Source organism: Heptranchias perlo, chromosome 9 (assembly GCF_035084215.1).
Source record: "Heptranchias perlo isolate sHepPer1 chromosome 9, sHepPer1.hap1, whole genome shotgun sequence".
Classification (NCBI taxonomy): Eukaryota; Metazoa; Chordata; class Chondrichthyes; order Hexanchiformes; family Hexanchidae; genus Heptranchias; species Heptranchias perlo.
Window position 1 is genome coordinate 55742866 of NC_090333.1, and position 15472 is coordinate 55758337.

Here is a 15472-nt window from a genome sequence, read left to right on the forward strand (position 1 = left end):
CAGTTTATTAATGCTGGACTCTTAACATATCAAAAGACTCGAACACACATTATTCAAACCAGAGTCTGATCTATAACCAATAACATTATATTTTCTTCTTATACTAAATTAAGATTAAATATGAACTCCTACCATAAACTGTCAGTTGAACTTTACGTGAGGCGTAGCCTGCAGCATTGGTTGCTGTACACACAAATTCCCCAGTCTCTTCACCAGTTGGTGAAGATATTAATAAACTACCATCTGACTCAGTGCTGAATTTCCCCTCATGTTGGCTAATGAGTTCACCATTCTGTAAAAGAAAACAGAAATAATTTGCAAAGAAGATCATTCTGCTCTACTTGTTTTCAATGACTTTCGAAAATATGGACAATGCATGCCCTTCACTTGACGGCAATGTGCGTTACTGGTAACTCCACAGTATGAGTGTCAATGGGAGTGAAAGTAAACTTGATGACCACCTTACCATTTTTACTTCACAAATTATTTGTAGAAAATTCTATAATTTACAGAATACTTTTTGCAGATTCATAAAATCTTCGTGACAAGAGGCTTGACTTGAGTTAGTGCAAATCCAGCTGGTCCAGAATCCAGATACTGCAAGTTGCAGTTTCTAGAACTCAATGACCTTATAGACTCATACCATTTAGTTTGTATTTTGGTCACTCTTACTGAGGTCTAAATCTTATACCTATCATTAACTCTATTTAATATGACCCTGTTGAAATCTAGATTTTTATTAATTTTGTTAATTTTATTCTGATATAAAGACTTTATATTGTTCACCTTTTGTGGTGCTGTGGAGATTTTGATTTGATCGTTCATCTACAGGAAGTTGGAAGCTTACTTTTATTTGATTTGTTGTTAACATCATTTGCTCTGAAAACCCCAAGTAGTCTAATTTTGTAAGCCACAGAAGCAGACCTGGGGGGCCAATAAAAAGAGAGGGGAGAGTGGACCTGAGGGGTTAATAAAAGGAGAGGGGAGAGTGGACCTGAGGGGTTAATAAAAGGAGAGGGGAGAGTGGACCTGAGGGGTTAATAAAAGGAGAGGGGAGAGTGGACCTGAGGGGCCAATAAAAGGAGAGGGGAGAGTGGATCTGAGGGGCCAATAAAAGGAGAGGGGAGAGTGGACCTGAGGGGTTAATAAAAGGAGAGGGGAGAGTGGACCTGGGGGGCCAATAAAAGGAGAGGGGAGAGTGGACCTGGGGGGTTAATAAAAGGAGAGGAGAGAGTGGGCCTGAGGGGCCAATAAAAGGAGAGGGGAGAGTGGACCTGAGGGGTTAATAAAAGGAGAGGAGAGAGTGGACCTGAGGGGCCAATAAAAGGAGAGGGGAGAGTGGACCTGAGGGGTTAATAAAAGGAGAGGAGAGAGTGGACCTGAGGGGCCAATAAAAGGAGAGGGGAGAGTGGACCTGAGGGGTTAATAAAAGGAGAGGAGAGAGTGGACCTGAGGGGCCAATAAAAGGAGAGGAGAGAGTGGACCTGAGGGGTTAATAAAAGGAGAGGAGAGAGTGGACCTGAGGGGTTAATAAAAGGAGAGGGGAGAGTGGACCTGAGGGGTTAATAAAAGGAGAGGGGAGAGTGGACCTGAGGGGTTAATAAAAGGAGAGGGGAGAGTGGACCTGAGGGGTTAATAAAAGGAGAGGGGAGAGTGGACCTGAGGGGTTAATAAAAGGAGAGGGGAGAGTGGACCTGAGGGGTTAATAAAAGGAGAGGGGAGAGTGGACCTGAGGGGTTAATAAAAGGAGAGGGGAGAGTGGACCTGAGGGGTTAATAAAAGGAGAGGGGAGAGTGGACCTGAGGGGTTAATAAAAGGAGAGGAGAGAGTGGACCTGAGGGGTTAATAAAAGGAGAGGGGAGAGTGGACCTGAGGGGTTAATAAAAGGAGAGGGGAGAGTGGACCTGAGGGGTTAATAAAAGGAGAGGGGAGAGTGGACCTGAGGGGTTAATAAAAGAAGAGGGGAGAGTGGACCTGAGGGGTTAATAAAAGGAGAGGAGAGAGTGGACCTGAGGGGTTAATAAAAGGAGAGGAGAGAGTGGACCTGAGGGGTTAATAAAAGGAGAGGGGAGAGTGGACCTGAGGGGTTAATAAAAGGAGAGGGGAGAGTGGACCTGAGGGGTTAATAAAAGGAGAGGGGAGAGTGGACCTGAGGGGTTAATAAAAGGAGAGGGGAGAGTGGACCTGAGGGGTTAATAAAAGGAGAGGGGAGAGTGGACCTGAGGGGTTAATAAAAGGAGAGGGGAGAGTGGACCTGGGGGGTTAATAAAAGGAGAGGGGAGAGTGGACCTGAGGGGTTAATAAAAGGAGAGGGGAGAGTGGACCTGAGGGGTTAATAAAAGGAGAGGGGAGAGTGGACCTGAGGGGTTAATAAAAGGAGAGGGGAGAGTGGACCTGAGGGGTTAATAAAAGGAGAGGGGAGAGTGGACCTGAGGGGTTAATAAAAGGAGAGGGGAGAGTGGACCTGAGGGGTTAATAAAAGGAGAGGGGAGAGTGGACCTGAGGGGTTAATAAAAGGAGAGGAGAGAGTGGACCTGAGGGGTTAATAAAAGGAGAGGGGAGAGTGGACCTGAGGGGCTAATAAAAGGAGAGGAGAGAGTGGACCTGAGGGGTTAATAAAAGGAGAGGGGAGAGTGGACCTGAGGGGTTAATAAAAGGAGAGGGGAGAGTGGATCTGAGGGGTTAATAAAAGGAGAGGGGAGAGTGGACCTGAGGGGTTAATAAAAGGAGAGGGGAGAGTGGACCTGAGGGGTTAATAAAAGGAGAGGGGAGAGTGGACCTGAGGGGTTAATAAAAGGAGAGGGGAGAGTGGACCTGAGGGGTTAATAAAAGGAGAGGAGAGAGTGGACCTGAGGGGTTAATAAAAGGAGAGGAGAGAGTGGACCTGAGGGGTTAATAAAAGGAGAGGAGAGAGTGGACCTGAGGGGTTAATAAAAGGAGAGGAGAGAGTGGACCTGAGGGGTTAATAAAAGGAGAGGGGAGAGTGGACCTGAGGGGTTAATAAAAGGAGAGGGGAGAGTGGACCTGAGGGGTTAATAAAAGGAGAGGAGAGAGTGGACCTGAGGGGTTAATAAAAGGAGAGGGGAGAGTGGACCTGAGGGGTTAATAAAAGGAGAGGGGAGAGTGGATCTGAGGGGTTAATAAAAGGAGAGGGGAGAGTGGACCTGAGGGGTTAATAAAAGGAGAGGAGAGAGTGGACCTGAGGGGTTAATAAAAGGAGAGGGGAGAGTGGACCTGAGGGGTTAATAAAAGGAGAGGAGAGAGTGGACCTGAGGGGTTAATAAAAGGAGAGGAGAGAGTGGACCTGAGGGGTTAATAAAAGGAGAGGGGAGAGTGGACCTGAGGGGTTAATAAAAGGAGAGGGGAGAGTGGACCTGAGGGGTTAATAAAAGGAGAGGGGAGAGTGGACCTGAGGGGTTAATAAAAGGAGAGGGGAGAGTGGACCTGAGGGGTTAATAAAAGGAGAGGAGAGAGTGGACCTGAGGGGTTAATAAAAGGAGAGGAGAGAGTGGACCTGAGGGGTTAATAAAAGGAGAGGAGAGAGTGGACCTGAGGGGTTAATAAAAGGAGAGGGGAGAGTGGACCTGAGGGGTTAATAAAAGGAGAGGAGAGAGTGGACCTGAGGGGTTAATAAAAGGAGAGGGGAGAGTGGACCTGAGGGGTTAATAAAAGGAGAGGAGAGAGTGGACCTGAGGGGTTAATAAAAGGAGAGGAGAGAGTGGACCTGAGGGGTTAATAAAAGGAGAGGGGAGAGTGGACCTGAGGGGTTAATAAAAGGAGAGGGGAGAGTGGACCTGAGGGGTTAATAAAAGGAGAGGGGAGAGTGGACCTGAGGGGTTAATAAAAGGAGAGGGGAGAGTGGACCTGAGGGGTTAATAAAAGGAGAGGGGAGAGTGGACCTGAGGGGTTAATAAAAGGAGAGGGGAGAGTGGACCTGAGGGGTTAATAAAAGGAGAGGAGAGAGTGGACCTGAGGGGTTAATAAAAGGAGAGGGGAGAGTGGACCTGAGGGGTTAATAAAAGGAGAGGGGAGAGTGGACCTGAGGGGTTAATAAAAGGAGAGGGGAGAGTGGACCTGAGGGGTTAATAAAAGGAGAGGGGAGAGTGGACCTGAGGGGTTAATAAAAGGAGAGGGGAGAGTGGACCTGAGGGGTTAATAAAAGGAGAGGGGAGAGTGGACCTGGGGGGTTAATAAAAGGAGAGGGGAGAGTGGACCTGAGGGGTTAATAAAAGGAGAGGGGAGAGTGGACCTGAGGGGTTAATAAAAGGAGAGGGGAGAAATCAAAAAAATCAAGAAAAGACAAAAAGTGACATCATGGAGGAGTGCCGAGGGTAAGTCAGTGTAAGTATTCTGTTTATTGGTAAGTGTTTTTAGTGGTTATAGTGTTTAGTGGTTAGTGTTTTTAGTGGTGGTTAGTGTTTTTAATGGTAAGTCAGTTAGCGTTAGTTAAGAAAGCCTTAAAACGAAAGTTTAAAAGAGCGGGAAACCAGTTTGAAGTTGATAAATTAATTTGTTTTAAAAAAAAACTAAAAACAAACCAAGTCAATTAATTACATAAAAACTTTGATTAATTAAATATATAAAACTAGGTTCGATAGGGATGGCAGGGCAGGTGGTGTGTTGTCACTGTAGCATGTGGGAGTTGGTAGAGACCAGCGAGATCCCGAGCAACCACATCTGCAGTAAGCGTCTGCAACTCAGAGTTGTTGAGTTGGAGTCCGAGGTGCAGATATTGCGATGCATCAGGGAGGGGGAGAGTTATCTGGACACTTTAAACCAGGAGGCAGTCACACCCCTTAGGCTAGGTAGTGGTTTAGATTTGGTCAGTGGTGAGGGACAGGAGGATGTGACTGCGAGTCAGGCAGGTATGGGGAACCAGGATACAGCGATGGAGGAGCCTCAGCCTTTGACCTTGTCCAATAGGTACGAGGTACTTTCTACCTGTGTGGATGAGAACAAGGACTGCAGGGAGGATGGGCAATTTGACCACGGCAGCGTGGTACAGGAGGCCATTCAATTGGGGGGAGTAAAAAGGAATGTGATAGTTGTGGGGTATAGTATAGTCAGGGGGATAGAACAGCCACGACCAGGAGTCCTGAAGGCTGTGTTGCCTGCCCGGTGCCAGGGTTAAGGATATCTCCTCATGCTGGAGACGAACTTGGAGCATGAGGGGGAGGATCCAGTGTCCTCGCGAATCGAATAGGGCGGTAGATAGGGATTTAAACTAAAAAGGTGGGGGGAGGGTTCAGGTCAGGGTAAATTTATAAATCTAAAGAGAAAAGTCTTGTCCATAGAGCAGTATAGCAATTTGGGTAAAGATAAACAGAGCGTGTCAGGAAGGGACAGAGAGTTCAACGGTAATAGTGCATCAATGAACAAGGTCAAATCAGGGAAAAATGGTAAAAAGTTAAAATTAAAGGCACTTTATCCGAATGCACGAAGCATTCGTAACAGATAGACGAATTAATAGTACAAATAGAGATAAATGGGTTTGATCTAGCAGCCATTACTGAGATGTGGTTGCAGGGTGACCAAGGTTGTGAACTAAATATTCCAGGGTACTTGACGTTTCAAAAAGACAGACAAAATGGAAAAGGGGGGTGGGTAGCCCTGGTAATAAAGAATGAGATAAAGACAGTAGTGAGAAAGGATCTTAGCTCAGAAAATCAGGATGTAAAATCAGTATGGATGGAGCTAAGAAATAACAAGGGGCAGAAAATGCTGGTGGGAGTAACTTGTAGGCCCCCTAACAGTAGTTATACTGTTGGACAGAGTATAAATCAAGAAATAAGAGGAGCTTGTAACAAAGGTAATGCAGTAATCTTGGGGAACTTTAATCTTCATATAGACTGGGCAAATCAAATTGGCAAAAGTAGTTCGGAGGACAAGTTCAGGGAATGCATTCGAGACAATTTCCTAGAACAATACGTCGTGGAACCAACCAGGGAACAGGCTATTTTAGATCTTGTCTTGTGTAATGAGACAGGGTTAATTAGTAATCTCATAGTAAGGGATCCTTTGGGGCAGAGTGACATTGAGTTTGAGAGTGACCTACTTAAGTCCAAAACTAGAGTCTTGAACTTAAACAAAACCAATTATATGGGTATGAGGGGTGAGTTGGTCACGGTTGATTAGGAAATTAAGTTAAAAGATATGACGGTCGATAAGCAATGGTGAACATTTAAAGAAATATTTCAATATTCTCAACGAATATACATTCCATTGAAGAATAAAAACTCCACGGGAAAAGTGATTCATTGACGGCTAACTAAAGAAGTTAAGGATAGTATTAGATTAAAGAGGCTTATAATGTTGCCAAGAAGAGTAGTAAGCCTGAGGATTGGAAGAGTTTTAGAAGCCTGCAAAGGATGACCAATAAATTGATAATGAGAGAGAAAATAGAATATGAGAGTCAATTAGCAAGAAATATAAAAACAGATTGTAAGAGCTTCCACAAGCATGTAAAAAGGAAGAGAGTAGTGAAGGTAAAGGTGGGTCTCTTCGAGGCTGAGACAGGAGAAATTACAATGGGGAATAAGGAAATGGCAGAGACTTTAAACAGATATTTTGTATCTGTCTTCACAGTAGAAGACACAAAAAACATACCAGAAATAGTAGGGAACCAAGGGTCCAACAGGAGTGAGGAAATTGAAGTAATTAATATTAGTAAAGAAAAATACAGGAGAAATTAATGGGACTAAAATCCAACAAATTCCCTGGACCTGATTGCCTACAACCTAAGGTTCTAAAAGAGGTGGCTGCAGAAAAATGGATGCATTGGTTGAGATCTTCCAAAATTCCCTATATTCTGGAACGGTCCCACTGGATTGGAAGGTAGCAAATGTTACCCCGCTATTCAAGAAAGGAGGGAGAGAGAAAACAGGCAACTACAGGCCAGTTAGCCTGACATCAGTAGTCAGGAAAATGCTGGAATCCATTATTAAAGACATAGTAATGGGGCACTTAGAATCATAGAAAGGTTACAGCATGGAAGGAGGCCATTCAGCCCGTTGAATCCGTGGCAGCTCTATGCAAGAGCAATCCAGCTAGTCCCACTCCCCAGCCTTTTCCCCGTAGCCCTGCAATTTTTTCCTTTCAACTACTTATCCAGTTCCCTTTTGAAGGCCATGATTGAATCTGCCTCCACCACCCCCTCAGGCAGTGCATTCCAGATCCTAACCACTCGCTGTGTAAAAAAGTTTTTTCTCATGCCACCTTTGTTTATTTTGCCAATCACCTTAAATCTATGCCCTCTGGTCATTGATCCTTCCGCCAATGGGAACAGTTTCTCTCTATCTACTCTGTCTAGACCCTTCATGATTTTGAATACCTCTATCAAATCTCCTCGTCTCTGTTCTAAGGAGAACAAACCCAACTTCTCCAGTCTATCCACGTAACTAAAGTCCCTCATCCCTGGAATCATTCTAGTGATTCTTAGAAAATCATAATATGATTAGGCAGAGTCAACATGGTTTTATGAAAAGGAAATAGTGTTTGACAAATCTACTGGAGTTTTTTGAGGATATAACTAGTAGGGTAGATAAAGGGAAACCAGTGGCTGTAGTATATTTGGATGTTCAAGTTTGTAACACAAGATAAGGGCTCATGGGATGGGGGTAATATATTAGCATCGATAGAGGATTGGTTAACGGACAGAAAATAGAGAGTAGGAATAAACGGGTCCTTTTCAGTTTGGCAGGCTGCAACTAGTGGGGTGCTGCAAGGATCAGTGCTTGGAACTCAGCTATTTACAATCTATATTAATGACTTAGATGAAGGGACCGAGTGTAATGTATCCAAGTTTGCTGACAATGCAAAGCTAGGTGGGAAAGTAAGCTGTGAGGAGGACACAAAGAGTCTGCAAAGGGATATAGACAGGTTAAGCGAGTGGGCAAGAAGGTGGCAGATGCAGTATAATGTTGGGAAATGTGAGTTTATTCATTTTTCCAGGAAGAGTAGTAAAACAGAATATTTTTTAAATGGTGAGAAACTATTAAATGTTGGTGTTCAGAGGGATTTGGGTGTCCTTGTACATGAAACACACAAAGTTAACATGCAGGTACAGCAAACAATTAGGCAGGCAAATGGTATGTTGGCCTTTAGTGCAAGTGGGTTGGAGTACAAGAGTAAGGAAGTCTTGCTGCAAATGTACAGGGTTTTGGTGAGACCACATCTGGAGTACTGTGTACAGTTTTGGTCTCCTTACCTAAGGAAGGATATACTTGCCTTAGAGGCAGTGCAATGAAGGTTCACTAGATTGATTCCTGGGATGAGAGGGTGGTCCTATGAGGAGAGATTGAGTAGAATGGGTTTATACTCTCTGGAGCTTGGAAGAATCAGAAGTGATCTCATTGAAACATATAAGATTCTGAGAGGACTTGACAGGGTGGATGTTGAAAGGATGTTTCCCCTGGCTGGAGAGTCTAGAATTAGGGGACATAGTTTCAGGATAAGGGGTCGGCCATTTAGGACTGAGATGAGGAATTTCTTCACTGAGAGGATTGTGAATCTTTGGAATTCTCTACCCCAGAGGGCTGTGAATGCTCGTTGAGTATATTCAAGGCTGAGATCAATAGATGTTTGGACTCTAGGGGAATCAAGGGATATGGGGATCGGGCAGGAAAGTGAAGTTGAGGTAGATGATCAGCCATGATTTTATTGAATGGTGGAGCAGGCTTGAGGGGCCTTATGGCCTACTCCTGCTCATATGTCTTATGTTCTTCTGTTCTTAAGGTGAACAATTTGTAGAAATATTATTGATATGCGATTCATGTTCTATGAGGAACATAACCACTGCATTAATGTCATTTATGTCACTTTTTAACCTTGCAAACTAGGAGTGGCAATCATTGTTTTCACTGAGTATACGTAAATACACATAACATTCAAAGCACTATTACATTATTAAATTCCAGGGCAATGCTACTTTGATGTATACACACACTATGCTAGATGGTTCAGCTTACACTCTGCTGATGTCTGTCAAAATGTGATTTAGATTTATCGATGTTAAGAGTGAATTCTGTTGCATGCTTTGAGAGCCTTTTACACCACCTTGGGGAAATTTGCAACACTAATATATTTCTCAGACCTCTTGCTAAAGTTTGATGTCAGATTCTTTGTGTTTCATTTAAAAGCCTTGGTTATATTTCAATAAGGAAAGTGCCATATGTAGAGGAGAAATGGGGATGAATTAAAATGAAATTTTGAATTTACCATATACACTTTAATAGGAACCTACTGTACTCCAACATGATATTAGTGAAACTGTGACAAATTTGGCAGGTATAATGATATTTCACCTTAAATTTAGTAATAGGGAATGAATAATTGTAACATTAGCACAGCAACAAGGAATGACTAATTGTGATATTATTGGCACACCAATTAGTTACGATCTATGTGGCTGAACACACAAACAGGTTAACAATAGACTACCATTATCCTTCACCAAATCCCAGTTGGCAGCACTTCAAGACAGTTTATTTAGGTCAAACGGTTTGAAATGGTTCTCCTGGAGTTTCTGGAAGCAGGTTATCTGGCAGCTTGCTTACATAGTAGGATTTGTACCTTAGACCAGACTATGGAAGGCTTGGGAACACCACGTGCTTTGCAAGGTAGCTTTATTGGGGCTCCCTCAATGGAACTGAATACTTGAGGTCCATGTTGGATGGTGGGGAGAACTGAAAGAGACAAAGTGTATGATTAGTGATTGGATATGTGATTTTTACAGATTTGCAGTAGTTTTATCTGCAATTCAAAGGCAAGAATAACCTGCTTTTTTACTCAAATGCTGAAGACAGAGGGAAGAAGGATGTTTGTCAATAGTACATGATGCAATTTTCCCTTGAATGGTTAATAGGGAAAAGAAGAGGAGCTGCCTCTCTTGTAACTAGGAGCATATAGATGACATAAAAGGAGAAATGTGTAAGTCAACAATGCAGCCAAATAACAGTAAATGGAATGAGGGAAATAGGGAAAGTAAAATGGGGAGAGGGAGACTGAGGCCAGTCAGCAAAGCAAATCTCAAGAATTTCCCCACAGTCTAGTGGAAGAGATGAAAACATAGTGCTCTGAGGCTCCCTTCAGTTTCCTGTCATGAACCTCCCTAGGGGAAAACCAGATCTTCCGTCACATTACTCCAAAAGGGCTGATATATCTGCAGGAATGTCACTTGCCCAAGACAGAGAATGGATGCTACTCTATCCATTTGTATATGATATACTTTCCTTAGTATCTGAATCTATACAGACCGCAGGACATTGGCCAACACAATCTGGCACACATCCTGCCATGCCATGATATGCCACGTACAAAAGGAATTTAGTGAGGAGAATTGAGAGTCCTAGGATACATATAACTGATTTGGTTTAATGGTTATTCTGGAAATTGATTCAACTTCTCTTAAAATTACAGCCCAAAATGGCTGAATCAGTGAACAGATCCAGAAAATGAGAAAGAAAAAAAAGATCAATCATTTTATAGTGCTTTTCATGACCTCAGAACTTGTAAACTGTTCCAGTACTGCTACAACACTGACATTTACCCGACAATGCAGAAAATTGTCCACAAGAAGCAGGACAAATCCAATCCGGCTGATTACCGCCCCATTAGCATCCTCCTAATCATCAGCAAAGTGATGGATGGAGTCGTCAGCACTGCTATCAATCGGCACTTAGTCAGCAATAACCTGCTCATCGATGCTCGTTTGGGTTCCGCCAGAAACACTCAGCTCCAGACCTCATTACAGTCTTGGTCCAAACATGGCAACAAGAGCAGAATTCCAAAGGTGGGGTGAGAGTGACTGCCCTTGACATCAAGGCAGCATTTGACCGAATGTGGCACCAAGGAGCCCTAGTAACACTGAAGTCAATGGGGATCGGGGGAAAACTCTCCAGTGGCTGGAGTCATACCTAGCACAAAGGAAGATGGTAGTGGTTGTTGGAGGCCAATCATCTCAGCCCCAGGACATTGCTGCAGGCGTTCCTCAGGACAGCGTCCTAGGCCTAACTATTTTAACCTTCATAAGGTTAGAAGTGGGGCTGTTTTTTTTAATTTGTTCATGGGATGTGGGCGTCGCTGGCGAGGCCGGCATTTATTGCCCATCCCTGATTGCCCTTGAGAAGATGGTGGTGAGCCGCCTTCTTGAACCGCTGCAGTCCGTGTGGTGAAGGTTCTCCCACAGTGCTGTTAGGAAGGGAGTGCCAGGATTTTGATCCAGCGACAATGAAGGAACGGCGATATATTACCAAGTCGGGATGGTGTGTGACTTGGAGGGGAACGTGCAGGTGGTGTTGTTCCCATGTGCCTGCTGCTCTTGTCCTTATAGGTGGTAGAGGTCACGGGTTTGGGAGGTGCTGTCGAAGAAGCCTTGGCGAGTTGCTGCAGTGCATCTTGTGGATGGTACACAGTGCGCCGGTGGTGAAGGGGGTGAATGTTTAGGGTGGTGGATGGGGTGCCAATCAAGCGGGCTGCTTTGTCCTGAATGGTGTTGAGATTCTTGAGTGTTGTTGGAGCTGCACTCATCCAGGCAAGTGGAGAGTATTCCATCACACTCCTGACTTGTGCCTTGTAGATGGTGGAAAGGCTTTGGGGAGTCAGGAGGTGAGCCACTCGCCGCAGAATACCCAGCCTCTGACCTGCTCTTGTAGCCACAGTATTTATGTGGCTGGTCCAGTTAAGTTTCTGTTCAATGGTGACCCCCAGGATGTTAATGGTGGGGGATTCGGCGATGGTAGTGCCGTTGAATGTCAAGGGGAGGTGGTTAGACTCTCTCCTGTTGAAGATGGTCGTTGCCTGGCACTTGTCTGGCGTGAATGTTACTTACCACTTATCAGCCCAAGCCTGGATGTTGTCCAGATCTTGCTGCATGCAGGCTCGGACTGCTTCATTATTTGAGTATTGATGATGCAATTACTCGGATAATAAAGCAGTCCGTGCCCGCATGCAGCAATACCTGGACAACATCCAGGCTTGGGCTGATATGTGGTGCAAATGTTACATGCCACCTAAGTGCCCGGTAATGACCATCTCCAACAAGAAAGAGCATAACCAACTCCTCTTGACATTCAATGGCATTATCATCGTCGAGACCACTACCATCAGCATCCTGGGGATCACCTTTGACCAGAAACTGAACTGGACCAGCCACTTAAATGCTGTGGCTACTAGAGTAGTTCAGACGCTGGGTATTCTGCAGCAAGTGGCTCACCTCCTGACTCCCCAAAACCTCTCTACCACCTACAGGGCACAAGTCAAGTCGTGTGATGGAATACTCTCCACTTGCCTGGACAGTTTCAGCTCCAACAACAATCAAGAAGCTCGACACCATCCTGGACAAAGCAGTCCACTTGATCGGCATCCCATCCACTGGCTTAAACATCCATTCTCTCTACCATCACGTACCATGGCTGCAATGTGTATTATTTACAGGATGCATTGCAGCAAATTGCCATGGCTTCTTTGGCAGCACCTCTCAAACCCACGACTTCCACCATCTAGAAGGACAAGGGCAACAGGTGCATTCACCATCACCTCCGAGCTCCCCACCAAGTGCACACTATCCTCACTTGGACATATATCACCGTTCCTTCATTGTCACTGCGTCAAAATCTTGGAACTCTCTACCTAACAGCATTGTGGAAGCACCTTCACCACATGGACAGCTTACCACCACCTTCTCAAGGTCAACTGGGGATGAGAAATAAATGCCAGTCTTGCCAGTGACGTGCAAATCCCTAGAATAAATATTGGAAAAAAAAGTCCCAAAGCTCTTTACAGACAATAAAGTATGTTTTGAAGTTAAGTCACTGTTGCACTGGAGGGAATTTGTGCAGCTAATTTGTGCACAGCAAGTTCCCACAAACAGCAATGAGATAAATGACTAGATAATTTGTTTTGATAGTGTTGGTTCAGGGATAAATGTTGGTCAGGAAGTGGTTATCAGTGTCCGTGCAACCTCTCTAGTAAACATCAGGTACCACAGGGTTCCAGCAGCAGAAATGTAGGTGAGGGTGCTACCATTGAGCCAAAGTGAATCAGCAGATCAAGGGTTCAAGCTCCACTCAAGAGACTTGAGTATAGAATCTAGAGAGAGTGCTGCACTATTACAGGTGCCATCTTTCAGATGAAATGTTAAACCAAGTGCCCATCTGCTCTTTCAGGTGGGCACAAAAGATCCTACAGCACTATTTGAGGAAAAGCAAGGGAGTTCTCGTGGTGTCATGGCCAACACCACCAAAACATATCTGGTAATTTGTCTTTCTGTTTTTGACACCCTGCTTTGCCATGTTTCCCTACATTATAACAGTGACTACACTTCAAAAGTACTTCATTGGCCGTGAAGTGCTTTGGGACATCTTAAGGTTGTAAAAGGTGCTATATAAATGCACGTTCTTTCTTAAATATCAGGTACCACATGGTTTCGGCAGTGGAAATTATAGTTTGGGAGATAAAGTGTAGGAGTTTCAGCTAGCCCTTTTACAAATTGTCACAAATGGAAATCCATAGGCATAAAGATAATGTAAAAGAGACCAACTTGCTCTCTGATGCAAATTAAATTGTCAATGTCAGGAGGTTTTAGGAAGGGCCCTGGAATAGGGAGTAAATGGTGGACCTGGAAGTATCAATAAAATTCATTACCCTCAAGGAAAATTACTGTTGTAACAAATTATAAACTTTCATCTGTGTCAGCAAAGCAATGAGGCACAATACTAAATGTTTATACCCAGAAGAGAGTATAATAGGAACATAGGAACAGGAGTAGGCCATTCAGCCCCTCAAGTCTGTTCTGCCATTCAATGAGATCATGGCTGATCTGTACCCTAAAACCATTTACCCACCGTGACTCCATATCCCTTAATATCCTTGGCTAGCAAAAATCTATCGATCTCAGATTTAAAATTATTAATTGAGCTAGCATCTACTGTTTTTTGTGGGAGAGAGTTCCACACTTCTATCACCTTTTGTATGAAGAATTGTTTCCTAACTTCTCTCCTGAATGGCCTGGCTCTGATTTTAAGGTTATGTCCCCTTGACCTAGACTCCCCCACCAGTAGAAAAAGTTTCTCTCTATCTACCCTATCAATTCCTTTCAAAATCCTAAAAGCCTCAATCAAATCATCCTGCAACCTTCCATATGGGTCACAGGCCCGGTGAGCTGAATGGCCTCCTTCTGTGCTGTACCTACTATGATATTCCAGGGAGTACAAGCCTAGTTCTCATCTCTCCTCATAAGTTAACCCTTGGAGTCCTGGTAATACTCTGGTGAATCTGCGCTGCACTCCTTCCGAGGCCAATATCTCCTTTCTAAGGTGCGGTGCCCAGAACTGTACACAGTACTCCAGATGTCATCTGACAAGGGCTTTGTGTAGCTGTAGCAAAACATCCTCCCCTTTATATTCTATCCCTCTAGATATCAAGGCTAACATTCCAGTAGTCTTTTTGATTATATTTTGTACCTGACCACTACATTTTAGTGATCTGTGTACATGGACCTCAATCTCTTCAGACCTCCACTGTTCTTAGCTTTTCACCATTTAAAAATGCTCAAGTCTATCTTTTTCTGGTCCAAAATGGATGACCTCACTCTTACCTGCCTTGTAATCCATTTGCCACAGTTTTACCCACTCATTTAATCTATCTATGTCTCTTTGTAATTTTATGTTCCCATCTACACTACTCACTATGCCACCTAGTAACATCATTGCATCACAGATTTTTGCTGGCTGTTCTGGGGACTGAATCTGTCTGAAAACTACCCAACAAAATGGGATAAACAACTGCCCTACTCTTCATAATGTAATTAACTGGATTAACTAATTATATATTACTATCTTTCTATATATGTATTTGATTAAGGACAAATTCCCTAACCTGCTACAGTTATTCACTCTGCATCATTCAAAAATTCCTTGTGGGTTTCAAAGGGACTAGTGGATCTCCTGTGGTGTTGTTCACAAGTAAGGAGGATACACTGATTTGGAAATTGAATTGCGCCTGAATTGGGGTGCGTTTCCAATGCAGTGCATGCTGCACACGCCTAATGAGGCCTCCCGCAGGACCACGGCAAATTGGTCCACTGGCCTCATTAGTATAATAGTGGCAAGCTGCGGGTGTCATTCGTGCTCCCAGAGGCAGCTCGCCGGGTACAGGGAGGACATTAAGATCGGCCATCTCAGACACCTAAGAGCCTCAGGAGAGTCCGGGGGAGGGGAGGCAATTGGCAGAGGGGGCGAGCGGTGGCCGGCAATGGCTCGCGGTTTTAATGTGGAACCGGGAGGAAGACTACTCCTCCTTCTGGCTCCACAACAAGGTAAGCAAAAAACCTTAAAAATTACCTTTTGGGTGGCAGCCTCCATCGGTCCCTTAAAGGAATGCTGGTTTGGCTGTAGAGTGCCTGAAGAAACTGACCACAGTCCAATTTTGCAGAGGGGCCTCAAACAGGCATTAGGCCCCCTATACAATGGGCCTA

At 44.2% G+C, this 15472-nt stretch overlaps 1 protein-coding gene across 4 annotated transcripts in view; it reads right to left on the minus strand.

The window, feature by feature from the left end:
- The window catches only part of hmcn1 (hemicentin 1), a 505541-nt gene that overhangs the window by 235577 nt on the left and 254492 nt on the right, over nt 1–15472 (minus strand). For all 4 annotated transcript variants that reach the window (XM_067990488.1, XM_067990487.1, XM_067990489.1 and 1 more), the window contains 2 exons: nt 9571–9683; nt 133–292 (listed from right to left, as the gene is read on the minus strand). In XM_067990488.1, coding sequence (XP_067846589.1) covers nt 133–292; nt 9571–9683 — 273 coding nt within the window. The remainder of the gene's footprint in view (nt 1–132; nt 293–9570; nt 9684–15472) is intronic.